Source organism: Pimephales promelas, chromosome 13, assembly GCF_988280905.1.
Source record: "Pimephales promelas chromosome 13, fPimPro1.hap1.1, whole genome shotgun sequence".
Classification (NCBI taxonomy): domain Eukaryota; kingdom Metazoa; phylum Chordata; class Actinopteri; order Cypriniformes; family Leuciscidae; genus Pimephales; species Pimephales promelas.
Genome location: NC_142781.1, coordinates 1,621,464 through 1,634,009, shown reverse-complemented (window position 1 = coordinate 1,634,009; position 12,546 = coordinate 1,621,464). Strand labels below are relative to the sequence as shown.

The window sequence follows — 12,546 nt, the reverse complement described above, 5'->3', positions numbered from 1 at the left end:
AAAATTATTTTTTGTATAAAATATTATGTAAACAATTGTTATTTATGTGATATTTACAATCTTTACATTAAATAGTGTGATATAATTTATATTGTCTATCCACCATCCCGCTCTATAAGGGTGTTTTCACATATAGTCGATATGAGTGAACCGCTGATTAAAAAAACATACACGTCTGCCTCTAAAACCGCTGTAATCAACCGAAACTGTAAGATCATAGAAGTGTCCGATCAATGGCTATTTGCTTACTCGATGGACGCAAGCAAGTCACATGTGGGCTATGTAGGATTATATGTAGAAAACATTATAATATTTCATTTATTGACATGCTGAACTGCCGTGGTTAAAGGCTGTCAAAGCATTTTATCTTAAATATAAATATACTTCTGAACAAAACACAGGAAGCGATTGAATCCCGACAGGAAAGCCCTGGGTATGTGATGACAATGCCTTGTGTTTTGTGCGGGAAACACACAGAGAATGACACAATAGAACGAAAGACGCAGCCTACTATTGGTAGATCAGCTTTTTTGCGTGTGCATCTTGTTTTTCCTACATGCAAACCTTTGGTAAATAAGGGTTTTTGTGTGGTAGAAAGAAACCCGATCCAGTGTAATGATGGAAGTGTGTTTGCGAGGTTCATTTACTACACAGAAAAAAATGAGTTGGCTAAAGTCACTAAATGTAAGAGTAAATATTGGCTCAGTCAAGCATTGGAGACGTGAGATGGTTGCTTTGTGCTGCGTGTGTTTGTTTGTTTGCATTTGTTTGCCTTTTGCCTGGATACCTTTCATCCTTCATTGCTCAACAACACTGCTATCTGAGCAGTCCTCATTTCTCACACTCAGATTCACTCTTGGTTTCACTGGAATGAGTAACATTAGAGATTAGCTGTGGAAACGGTAATAAAGCAATCATTTTAGCAGAAGCTTTTATCTCGGTACACTTTTTGAGGGACAGACTCCCTGAAGGACCAAAGTGCCCTGCTCATGGTCACAATGTCCTGTGCAAGGTTGACATCAGCAACTGCTTATGCCTATTGCCTACACTAACCCACTGTGGGTTAGGCTGGTCAGGCTGGCAGAAAAATTGTGAAAACAAATACATTTTAATTGAACTGTAAAAGAAGTAACAGATTTTATGGCCCTATTTTAATGTTATAAGCTCATGGTCTAAAGCACAGGGCGCAAGTGCGAACCCACTTTTGCTAGTATAACGACAGGAAAAATGGTCGCCGCTCCCGGCGCATGGTCTAAAAGTGTCGTCCCTGTTCTCTTAATGAGTAATGGGAGTGTTTTGGGCGTAACAGGAATAGGTACTAAACCTATTCAGCAATAAATCAATCAGAGTCTCGTCTCCCATTCCCTTTAAAAGCCAGTTGCGTTCGCGCCGTGGCGGATTGGTTTTTACATGACGGAATTTGCCAGCGGAAAACCTGAACGCTTCTCCAGAGCGCAAACGGATCTGCTCGTGCGCGAGGATCAAGAGCATCTTCGGTACAAGCCGGATTCCACCATATCTTTATGTACACACTATTAATCTTTTACACTGTAATCCTTTTATTTTTAATACTAGGCACACATTACAAACACGCTCTTTAAATAAATAAATAAATAAATATTGCGCCATTGACTTTAGAGCAGGTTTCAATTGGTCAATGGCTCAGTCTATTTCAGTTCCTCAAAATAGCAACACGCCAACATCATTTTCAGACCAGAAGCCCAAGGGCGCACATACATTTCCTATTTAAACAATGTGGCGCAGGACGTGAAAATGATAACTGCGTCGGGCTGAAACTAGCAAAAAAAACACTTGTATTGCACCAGGTGTATAGTAGGGCTCTTCATTTTATGCCTCAATCCTTTTTCACGACCTTGGATTTAAAACAGTTCACATGTTCACCTTTGAGCTATAAGTGTTCACGCGGATTCGAAAGAAGTCAATTGTTTGCTTATCTCAATTCCATTTTGATGAACATTTTGAATGTATCTGAGGATGGACTTGATCCCAACCCTCCAACCTGAATGAATAATCTGTTTATGGTTGAAATGAAAACCATAAGGTAGGTGCAATAAGACCAGGGGCTTAGTCGGACTCGTGAATGTATGTTAAAATCACCAAGAATTAAAATATTATCATAGGATTAAAATATGACAAAAGTCTGAAAACTCCTGATAAAATCTTCATTGTATTTGTAAGACCACACACAAAAACGATTCATTAAGACTCAAAGCTCTGATGTCCTTTATCGTCATTCAGCGAAGTCCGATCATTTCACTGTGTATTAAAGAGCAACTAAACCCTGATCCAACTTTTTTTAGTTAATGATCTGTAAGAATGGATCTTTATTAGTACCACTCATTGATTCGAGTAACTTTTGTGACATTTGTGTATAAAGTGTTTTATTTCTACAATATATGGTGTAAAAACGTCTTAGTGCTGCCCTCTTCAGGTTGAACGGTGGCTACTGCAGTTGGATTTTCCTATTGGATGTTCCGCACTTCGTGACGTACGCAGGTTTCAGCTCACCACGTATAAAAACCAGCTTGTTTAGTCAAAACCACTGTAGCGAGTCAGGAGTTGTAATTGTGAGAATTGAAAACGATCAGGATAGAGTGTTTTAGCATCTATTTCGTCGCCTCTATCTCCGCTAGGGGGTCTGTCCACTTTTCCAGCATTTTCAAATATTGCCAGTGGGTGGAGTCAGGCTCTGACCAGGGGTTTAGTTACCCTTTAAATGAGAATGGTTCTTGTACTGACAACTAATGAGACGTCTTAAAACTGATCATATGAGAGATACTAAAAACATGGGCAAAATTTCCAGTCTACTCACATGTGTCTCTCGCCATCGCTCCGACACCTAAAGGGATCACCCTTATGTTGTTCCAAACCCAATAGGATAATATCTGAGTTTATGAGTTTCTTCTGTTGAACTAAACTGATATTTTGACGAATGTTGATAACCAGACAAAAATAGGACAAAAATACTATGGAAGTCAATGGCTACCGTCAACTACAAACATTCATCAGAATATCTTCTTTTATGTTCAACAGACGAAAGAAACTCATACAGGTTTGGAACGACATGAGGGATAGTAAATGATGACAGGATTTTACATTTTGGGTCAACTATTCCTTTAAGTCATAGTTATAGCAACCAATGCAGATATGATGGATACTGACTACACTGTGCAAACTCAGGAAAGTCAGTGTTATAAATCACAAATCAGAACTGGATGCAGTGTGAGAAAACCTGAAGTTTCTTGATCAGGCATTGTTACCTTCTCTGTTTTCTCCTCTGGTTCATCCTCACTTAGGAACTCTCGTTTGGGGTAAGGAATCTGACATCCGGCAAACACACTAAAAACACAAAGAAAACGTTACAACTATTTTTATAGGAGCTGCAACTGTTTCCCATATAAATAGATGACAGGTGAACGACCAGAGTTCATGTTTATGACAGGAATATTTGTGTTGTGCTACACAGACACCCCCTTCTAGGCAACAACACAGAATAACACTCCTTTTCTCTTCCAAATCCCCAAAGCCTTGTTCTGCATCAAGTGGAAGGCTTTAGGAAAGGTCATGCTGACCAGACACATACTGTATGGCTGTGGAGTTTGTTTGCTTTTTTTTCATAAATCTGATCCTTCTTCCAGATCTCTCGGCATGCATTTAAATGTGTGTGTGTGTGTGTGGGATGAGTCTTACTCAGATGTAGGTAAGGGGTCCTCCAGGAAATAAGGGTCCTGCAGTGCCTGCTCAGAAGTGATTCTTTTGGTGGGGTCCATCGTCAGCAATTTCTGGAGCTGGATCAGATTAATATTCATCACTATTTCTGTCACGATGTGTGTTTTCTGTTCCGTTTTCAAGAACTTTAAATTTGCTTGTTGTCTTTTTTCTTCCGTCGCCATGGTTATGCATCGATTTACACACACCTATTCCTAGTTTGATGATTAGTTCTCTGTGTATAGAAAGTCTAAGTCCCGCCCCTCCGCTTCCGGCTCATGGGACCTTATTTTGTAAAAAATATGAATGGTAGTCAATGGCGAGAGACGACTTATCTTTTTATTCCGTCTGAACTGTGCCCTCAATTACACATATGATGTTTGTCTATTTAAAAGATAATTCTGAAAGTTAAAAACGTCGCAGTTTGTCATAAAACAGAAGAGTAACATTTAGTTTTATGTGAAAATCGCTCTGTGAACTACATCTCCCAGGAAGTGAAACAACGAGTGAGATTCGCTGCTCGTGTGTGTGCAGTCTGGTACAAAACACTCGTAACGTTACGATTATAACGTAAGACTGTAGAAACAATGACGGACGTTAGCCTCAGTAAAGTTAGCTTCATTCATTGGGAGAAAATGTGCGCCTTTGGGGTTTGTAGTCTTTGTAATTATGTATTTTCACAGTCTTATACCTCAACGGTTTTACATCAAACTGCCACTTTCTTTACTTTAAAATGTATATTTTAAATTGACAAACATCATATGTGTAATTCAGGGCACAATTCAAACGAGATCAAAATATTTGTTGTCTCTCGCCATTGACTACCATTCAATATTTTTCCGAAATAAGGTCCCGTGGTGGTCGACGGGAAGGGGAGGGGCTTAGGCTCTCTATAAACTGCCCTCAGCTTCTTTAGGTCACTGTCTGGTGTTGTCTGTGCTATTACTCTTCATTTTATCCAGTAAAGTACACTGCTTATTGGTCCGCTTCGCTGCCTCGTCTTCATCCTCAGCCCAGCCTTGACAACTTCTAAGGATTTGCAAAACCAAATCTGCATAATCGAGTTGGTGGGATTTTGTGAATGATTAGACGACTAGTGTCCAGAAAGCCCTTTACAGTGTGAGTCTCTGTGAGCCAGATCTCTGTGTGGACAATACCAGTATCTGTAGTAGGAGTCTGGATTATTACAATATTTGCAAAAGTATTGAAATTTATTATACATAAGTAACCATTTTAAAAGAAATGTTTTTGTGAATCATATAATGTAAACGTTGAGATAAGTGTAACAGACTCACCAATAGAAACACTTTGCTGTCTGGTTTGACTTTATGTTTCTCCATGTATTTGATGAGACTGCTGTTGGCATATCTGTAAAACACATCTGAACAATCACTATATAATGCTCATGCACACGGTGGTAAAATCTACTCTAGGTATACACAAAATGCTCTCAAACTCAAATATAATGGTAGACAATTAACATTTCAACCCTTCGAACGATGAAAAGAATCACATTGCCATTCATTTTAATCTCGTGAAACATAGTTTGCCCTCTTTAACGTGTTTTGGTATATGAAGAAAAGTGAGTAGTATCAACAATTTAGTTCCACAAAGAGATTACTTTTAAGTTGTAATCTTACTGTCCTCGTGTCAAAACAATGTTTTGTCTAGTATAACATGTTTGTGAAGATTGTGCTGTCATTTAGTTCTTATTTGAAGGCCTTTTTAAAGCTTTTTGGTCACGCACTGCTCAAAAAGCTCATTGTTTTTGGGATGCGCACATACCATTTCATTTTGTATTAGCCTTTTATGTCATTACATGAAATATATAAAGTTAGCTGTGTTCAAACAGTGCAGCACTGTATTGATAGACAAAATTTAAAGTTAAACACTCACATAAATGAATATAAATCGTGATAATCAACACTCATTTTGTTTTTGCCGTCGGTGTTTCAGCACTCACGTGGTTCTTCTGAAGTCTTTCTGTAAAGTTGGATATTCTGGCATTTTCCGGATATCCTCCCAGTCTTTATCTAGGAATTACAAATATAATAGATTATATAATAGCACACAGTGACAATTAACAAGGCTAAGAGTTAAAATAAGCATTTGTTACATTGTACAAGTACCTGCACTGGTTGCACTTGTTAACCCATAACCCTAACATATTTCTAAGTATGAAAGAAAATCAATTACATGCTAAAATTTAATAGAATAATACAAAGAACGTTGCTTATGAGTCATGAATCGTTCAGAACAAATCAACAGAGAAACAGAAAAGTGTCTATGTTACACTTGGGGGGGGGGGGGGATCATTTAATAATACATAAAGGAAAGTAGTACTGGATATGTGAAATCAACTGACTATTGAAAGAACCAATCAGAACAATGGCTGAACTATTCATATTTGCAAGTTATATACTTGTTGAAACTCAAATACATGTGAGAAGAGGGTCCACACAAGCCCTCAAACAAACAAAACAAACTAATATAGGCTTCGAGAACACGTAGATCAATTAAACTTAATGGAAATGGCAATATCAAGAACACTACTAGGAGATTTTTATTGTTGTTGAAATTTCATAATAATGTATTAAGTTGTTAGTTCCTTGTTCCTAACCTAAAGAAATATAAATCTCTGCGCAGACACCAACAGGTTGTAATTTGACTATCATCGTCTATTTTAACACTTTCTGTGGGTATTGCAGCTCTCAAACTCATAAGTTCAGGACCAGTCACCTGCTGGGAAGCCCATGACGCTGAATATGCGATCTAACTGGTCATGATGGAAAGGATTGCTGGTTTTTATGTCCTCTTGTCGACAATGGAAGATTGGTTCTGACGTCAACAGCTCTGCAAAGATACAGCCTATTGCCCAAATATCTAAAACGAAACAGAATATTAAATACGGATTAGATACGGATAGGGCAGCCTGAAATACACTCAGTGCATAACTTACCAATTGCTTTGGTGTAGTGTCTCGCCCCGAGCAGTAGTTCGGGCGCTCGGTACCAGAAAGTGACGACCACTGGGTCCAGATCAGCCAAAGGCTTCAGTGGAGAGTTAAATAGTCGAGCAAAACCCATATCGGCTATGACACACAAACACATTAACATAATAAATATCCTCACTCCGATCACAGGTACTCAAGTTTTTCATTTATAGAGGAAGAGAAGATTATCTGATAAAAAGGACCAATAATGAAGGTAAAGGACTGTGTTATGGTCTCTGGACCGGTGGTTTCAGGGCTAGTCATAATGTGGTGTCATAACTGTATTATTAAAATAGTCAATTTACATTGAAAACATTCTAGGGATCATTTGATTCATATAAAAAGTTGAAATGTTGCCATTTTAAAAAATGTAATAGGAAATAAAATTGTGTGAGAGATTAAATTAAAAGTTGTGAAGTGGCTCCAATGCTCAAGCAAACACTGAAAGCAAAAGCGTAACCAAACACAAAAACAAATTCCAATGGTGATAAAAATAGCGGCCACAGCCTTCAACAGTCATCACCCAGAATAGTGCTTTATGTAAGACAATGGCTTCACATTTACCCAGACTGAACCTATAGCCCGCCTAAGCTCTCTAAAGCTTGACGATATCACCTAAAAAGGAAATAAGGTTGGCCAAAAAAGAAAAGGTTCAGCAGAATTACATAATATATCACATAATTTGCTACAAAACTCTAATTGAAGGGATTTTTCACTAAGACAGCCTAATATAACAGTCCTATAGTTATATTAAAATGATATGTACTGTAGCCAGTACAGCTTTTTTACCAATTTTGACTCTTCCTCGCTCTGGGCCCTCCCCCATTACCAGGATATTGGCAGGTTTCTGAAAAAGAAAGGTCACAAATTCCCACAAATGATATATCTGTTTCTCTGAGAATGGCATGTGAACTTGTGGTGCTAAGGCAAAACATCCTCATCAAATGGATAAGCTAATTATTATTTCAAACTTTGGGGTAATTCATATTTTTGCCTTGATCAAGTCATGGCCTCTTAGTGGCTGTATATCTGTATAATAAAAACTATTATAAAATTTAACTCAGATGATACTGAGCCTTAATTATACGAAAGAGGATTAAAATTTGTAAAATTTAAAGAAAAAGTCGAAATTCAATCTTGATAATAAACTCATTAAATATTGAGAATAAAGTCGCTGTGTTTCGAGAAAAAACTTGTTAAATTTCGAGAAAAAAGTCGAAATACAATCTTGAGCGTAAACTCATTAAATATCGAGAATAAAGTCGCTGTGTTTCGAGAAAAAAAACTCGTTAAATTTCAAGAAAAAAGTTGAAATACATTCTTGAGAGTAAACTCATTAAATATCGAGAATAAAGTTGTGTTTCGAGAAAAAACTCGTTAAATTTCAAGAAAAAAGTCAGAGTACAATCTTGATAATAAACTCATTAAATATTGAGAATAAAGTCGCTGTGTTTCGAGAAAAAACTTGTTAAATTTCGAGAAAAAAGTCGAAATACAATCTTGAGCGTAAACTCATTAAATATCGAGAATAAAGTTGTGTTTCGAGAAAAAACTCGTTAAATTTCAAGAAAAAAGTCAGAGTACAATCTTGATAATAAACTCATTAAATATTGAGAATAAAGTCGCTGTGTTTCGAGAAAAAACTTGTTAAATTTCGAGAAAAAAGTCGAAATACAATCTTGAGAGTAAACTCATTAAATATCGAGAATAAAGTTGTGTTTCGAGAAAAAACTCGTTAAATTTCAAGAAAAAAGTCAGAGTACAATCTTGATAATAAACTCATTAAATATTGAGAATAAAGTCGCTGTGTTTCGAGAAAAAACTTGTTAAATTTCGAGAAAAAAGTCGAAATACAATCTTGAGCGTAAACTCATTAAATATCGAGAATAAAGTCGCTGTGTTTCGAGAAAAAACTTGTTAAATTTCGAGAAAAAAGTCGAAATACATTCTTGATAATAAACTCATTAAATATCGAGAATAAAGTCGCTGTGTGTCTAGAAAAAACTGGTTAAATTTCAAGAAAAAAGTCAGAATACAATCTTGATAATAAACTCATTAAATATTGAGAATAAAGTCGCTGTGTTTCGAGAAAAAACTTGTTAAATTTCGAGAAAAAAGTCGAAATACATTCTTGAGAGTAAACTCATTAAATATCGAGAATAAAGTTGTTTCGAGAAAAAACTCGTTAAATTTCAAGAAAAAAGTCAGAATACAACCTTGAGAATAAACTCATTAAATATCAAGAATAAAGTTGTTGTGTTTCGAGAAAAAACTTGTCAAATTTCGAGAAAAAAGTCGAAATACATTCTTGAGCGTAAACTCATTAAATATCGAGAATAAAGTTGTTTCAAGAAAAAACTTGTTAAATTTCAAGAAAAAAGTCGAAATACATTCTTGAGAGTAAACTCATTAAATATCGAGAATAAAGTTGTTTCGAGAAAAAACTCGTTAAATTTCGAGAAAAAAGTCTAAATACAATCTTGAGAATAAACTCATTAAATATCAAGAATAAAGTCGCTGTGTTTCGAGAAAAAACTTGTTAAATTTCGAGAAAAAAGTCGAAGTACATTCTTGAGAATAAACTCATTAAATATTGAGAATAAAGTCTTTGTGTTTCGAGAAGAAACTCGTTAAATTTAGCAAAAAAAGTCGAAATACATTCTTGAGAGTAAACTCATTAAATATCGAGAATAAAGTCACTGTGTTTTGAGAAAAAACTCGTTAAATTTCGCAAAAAAAGTCGAAATACATTCTTGAGAGTAAACTCATTAAATATCGAGAATAAAGTTGTTTCAGAGAAAAAACTCGTTAAATTTCAAGAAAAAAAGTCAGAATACAATCTTGAGAATAAACTCATTAAATAGAATAAAGAATAAAGAGAATAAAGTCACTGTGTTTTGAGAAAAAAATTGTTAAATTTCGATAAAAAAGTCGTGTTTCAAGAAAAAAAAAACGTGTTAAATGCTTTTTATGGTATCCTGGGAAACCACGAAACCTTGATGAATCGCGCATAGGTGAAGCCAGCGATTACCTTGCATTTGTCCACTGGTTGTCATTACATGTTGGACAAAAACGAGTATATCTTTTATATCTTTAAAGTTCGTATGATAATTATTATTCTGTCATAATTAGCTAAAGTTGATAGTATTGCTTTGTTACTGAAAGAAAGTCTAAATATATAGTTTGACTAGTGATCCAACTCTGCCATGTCCTCTATCAGTAGGCTATGCAATGAATACTGATCGAATGCGTTATTCTCTACATTTCGACTTTTTTTCTCAAAACACAGCGACTTTATTCTCAGAATTTAATGAGTTTATTCTCACGATTATTTTGACTTTTTTTCTTGAAATTTAACGAGTTTATTTCTCGAAATGTAATGAGTTTATTCTCAAGAAGAGTTTAATTTCGCATTATAATGACTTTAATCTCAAGATGGTTTTAATTTTGTATTATTGCTCGGCCCTAATCCTCTTCCGTATAATTCTGCAGGCCACGTTTAAGTGAATATACTTTCTATGCCGGAGGAAACAAGTTTTTTTTTTTTAACTGCATGAAACCTAAAAATGACTTTAAAATTCTAATAAAGCATATATTTCACAGATTTTCATATTTTTATATATATATTTTTAGTAGGATTAGTACTAGCAGCACCAAACAGAACTGCAAAAATAATTACATTTCCAAACGGCACAACATTATTTTTCTGCCGTTTTCAAGAGATCACAAATTATTTCATGGCACTGGTTTCTGTATGCTTGGTGCCACTAACACAGAAATGATATACATTAACTTTAAATCAAATAAAATGCACGGACAGAGAGACGCAGAGACGATATTACTGCATGTGGTTGTGGGTGACTGATTGTTGCATGTCTTCTAATTATTCCAAGACTCTTGAGTTTCTACGAGCCTTAATGAGGGTATGTTGCTATGGGAACAGCAACCATAAGGTTTCTGTAATTCAATCAACACAACACTGCATCTCAAAACTGCTGTTGTCATTCCCTTAACATTATTATGTAATAAATGTAGTCGTCATTTACTCACCCTCAAGTTGTTCCAAACCTATATGAGTTTCTTTCTTCAGCTGAACACAAAAGAAAATATTTCTAGATATACCCTAATCCTAAACCTATAGTGAGTACATAACATTACTTAATATTACTCAGTACTTAAATGTATAATCCCAGTGTAACAAAGTCACTGTAAAATAATTGTAGTTATTCCTACTATGAAAGTTAATGGCTTCCATCAACTCTTTGATTACCATAATTCTTGAAAATATTATTTCATGTTCAACAGAAGAAAGAAACTCATACAGAGAGGGAGAGTAAGAGATGACAAATTAAATTATTAGGTGAACTATTCCTTTTATATGAATAGACATCATTGAATGCAGATTCCATGTATGCTTGTGAAATCATTTACATACCAATCTGTCAACATATCTAGCAGATTATAAACCCTCAAATAAATTAAAGTCAGTGTAAAACTGCATGGACAAAACATTGAGGGAGTCTCACACACACACAAACACAATTTTTACTCTACCTTAATGACATCTTTGGAGCTTGAATCCTAACTTAATTATTATAATTATTAGGTAATACTTTACTTGAAGGGGTTTGCATAAGAGTGACACAACACCTTCATAATCATAACATGGATATTTTTCCTTGACCTCAACTACAGTGGTACTCATTCAATTTGTCATTAAAAAGTTATAATGGCCTCATGACAGCCAATGTCAAAACCAATTACCTGACAGTTTAATGTAATGTTAACCCATAAAACTAAGTGATTTCTTAAGTTTGATCATTAATCTGCTATGTCATGTTTATGACAGGTTGTGTTGTCTTAGTAATGTCAAGTTGTCATGACAAAGACACTGACAGGTTATGATTTATTGGTTTATGTCAAGGTGTCATAACAAAGACATCTCAAACAATGTCATATTTGCATTAAAAATGTAATTATTGCGCCAATGACACTTAATGACGGTTGTCATAAACATGCATAAACCCTCCTTCATATTTCGTGCCATATGTCATGTCATGATTATGAAGGTGTCATGTCAGTCTTATGCACACCCCTTCAAGTAAAGTGTTACCAGTGTTTAAACTACTATTTATTAACATTTAAATTAACAATTTGATATAATTTTTGTACTCATATCTGAAAAATAATGGTATATAATTATTTTGTGTAACTGCATCTGTAATTACCAAACAATTATTCATATTTTAGTTATATTTTAGCAAATATAAAGTGGAGCCCATTTTCATTGTGTGGTGGGAGAAAAAATATCTAATTTAAAGATCTTCTGTAACAGAAGAAAGAAAATCCTACAAGTTTGGAAGGACACAAGGATGAGTAAATGATGACAGAATATAGAATTAGTATAGAATTACTTTTATGCAAGTTTGAAGTTTCTAATGAAAGAACTGTTTACCTAAAAATAAATACTGTGTCATTATTTACTCACCTTCATGTAATCCATTTACTTGACATATATAGCGTTTATGTAATATTGTTGTATGAAAAAGCATATGGGTTTGGGATGAAAGTAATTAGTGAAATAATTTTCCTTTTTTGGGGGTGAACTATTCCTTTAACACTTGTTAACACTGTAAACTGCACAAATTGTGTCTGAGGAGAGTAAAAAGAGACATATGCTTCCAAAATACAAAAGCATTGCATATCCTGCTGACAGATCACATTTATAATTCATGCCGACTCTAAGTCAGTTGTTAAGCAGTCTAACAAAGTCTATTTCTCTAATACACAACTGGGTTAATGACTCAGAGTAAGCTATTGATCCA

The 12,546-nt window shown here is 35.0% G+C and overlaps 1 protein-coding gene across 4 annotated transcripts in view; it reads right to left on the bottom strand.

The window, feature by feature from the left end:
• The window catches only part of cdk19 (cyclin dependent kinase 19), a 64,839-nt gene that overhangs the window by 17,680 nt on the left and 34,613 nt on the right, over positions 1–12,546 (bottom strand). For all 4 annotated transcript variants that reach the window (XM_089118288.1, XM_039666256.2, XM_039666257.2 and 1 more), the window contains exons 5-11: positions 7,511–7,568; positions 6,689–6,820; positions 6,469–6,612; positions 5,693–5,762; positions 5,025–5,097; positions 3,712–3,809; positions 3,282–3,360 (exon numbers count right to left, since the gene is read on the bottom strand). In XM_089118288.1, the coding sequence (XP_088974414.1) occupies positions 3,282–3,360; positions 3,712–3,809; positions 5,025–5,097; positions 5,693–5,762; positions 6,469–6,612; positions 6,689–6,820; positions 7,511–7,568 (654 nt within the window). The remainder of the gene's footprint in view (positions 1–3,281; positions 3,361–3,711; positions 3,810–5,024; positions 5,098–5,692; positions 5,763–6,468; positions 6,613–6,688; positions 6,821–7,510; positions 7,569–12,546) is intronic.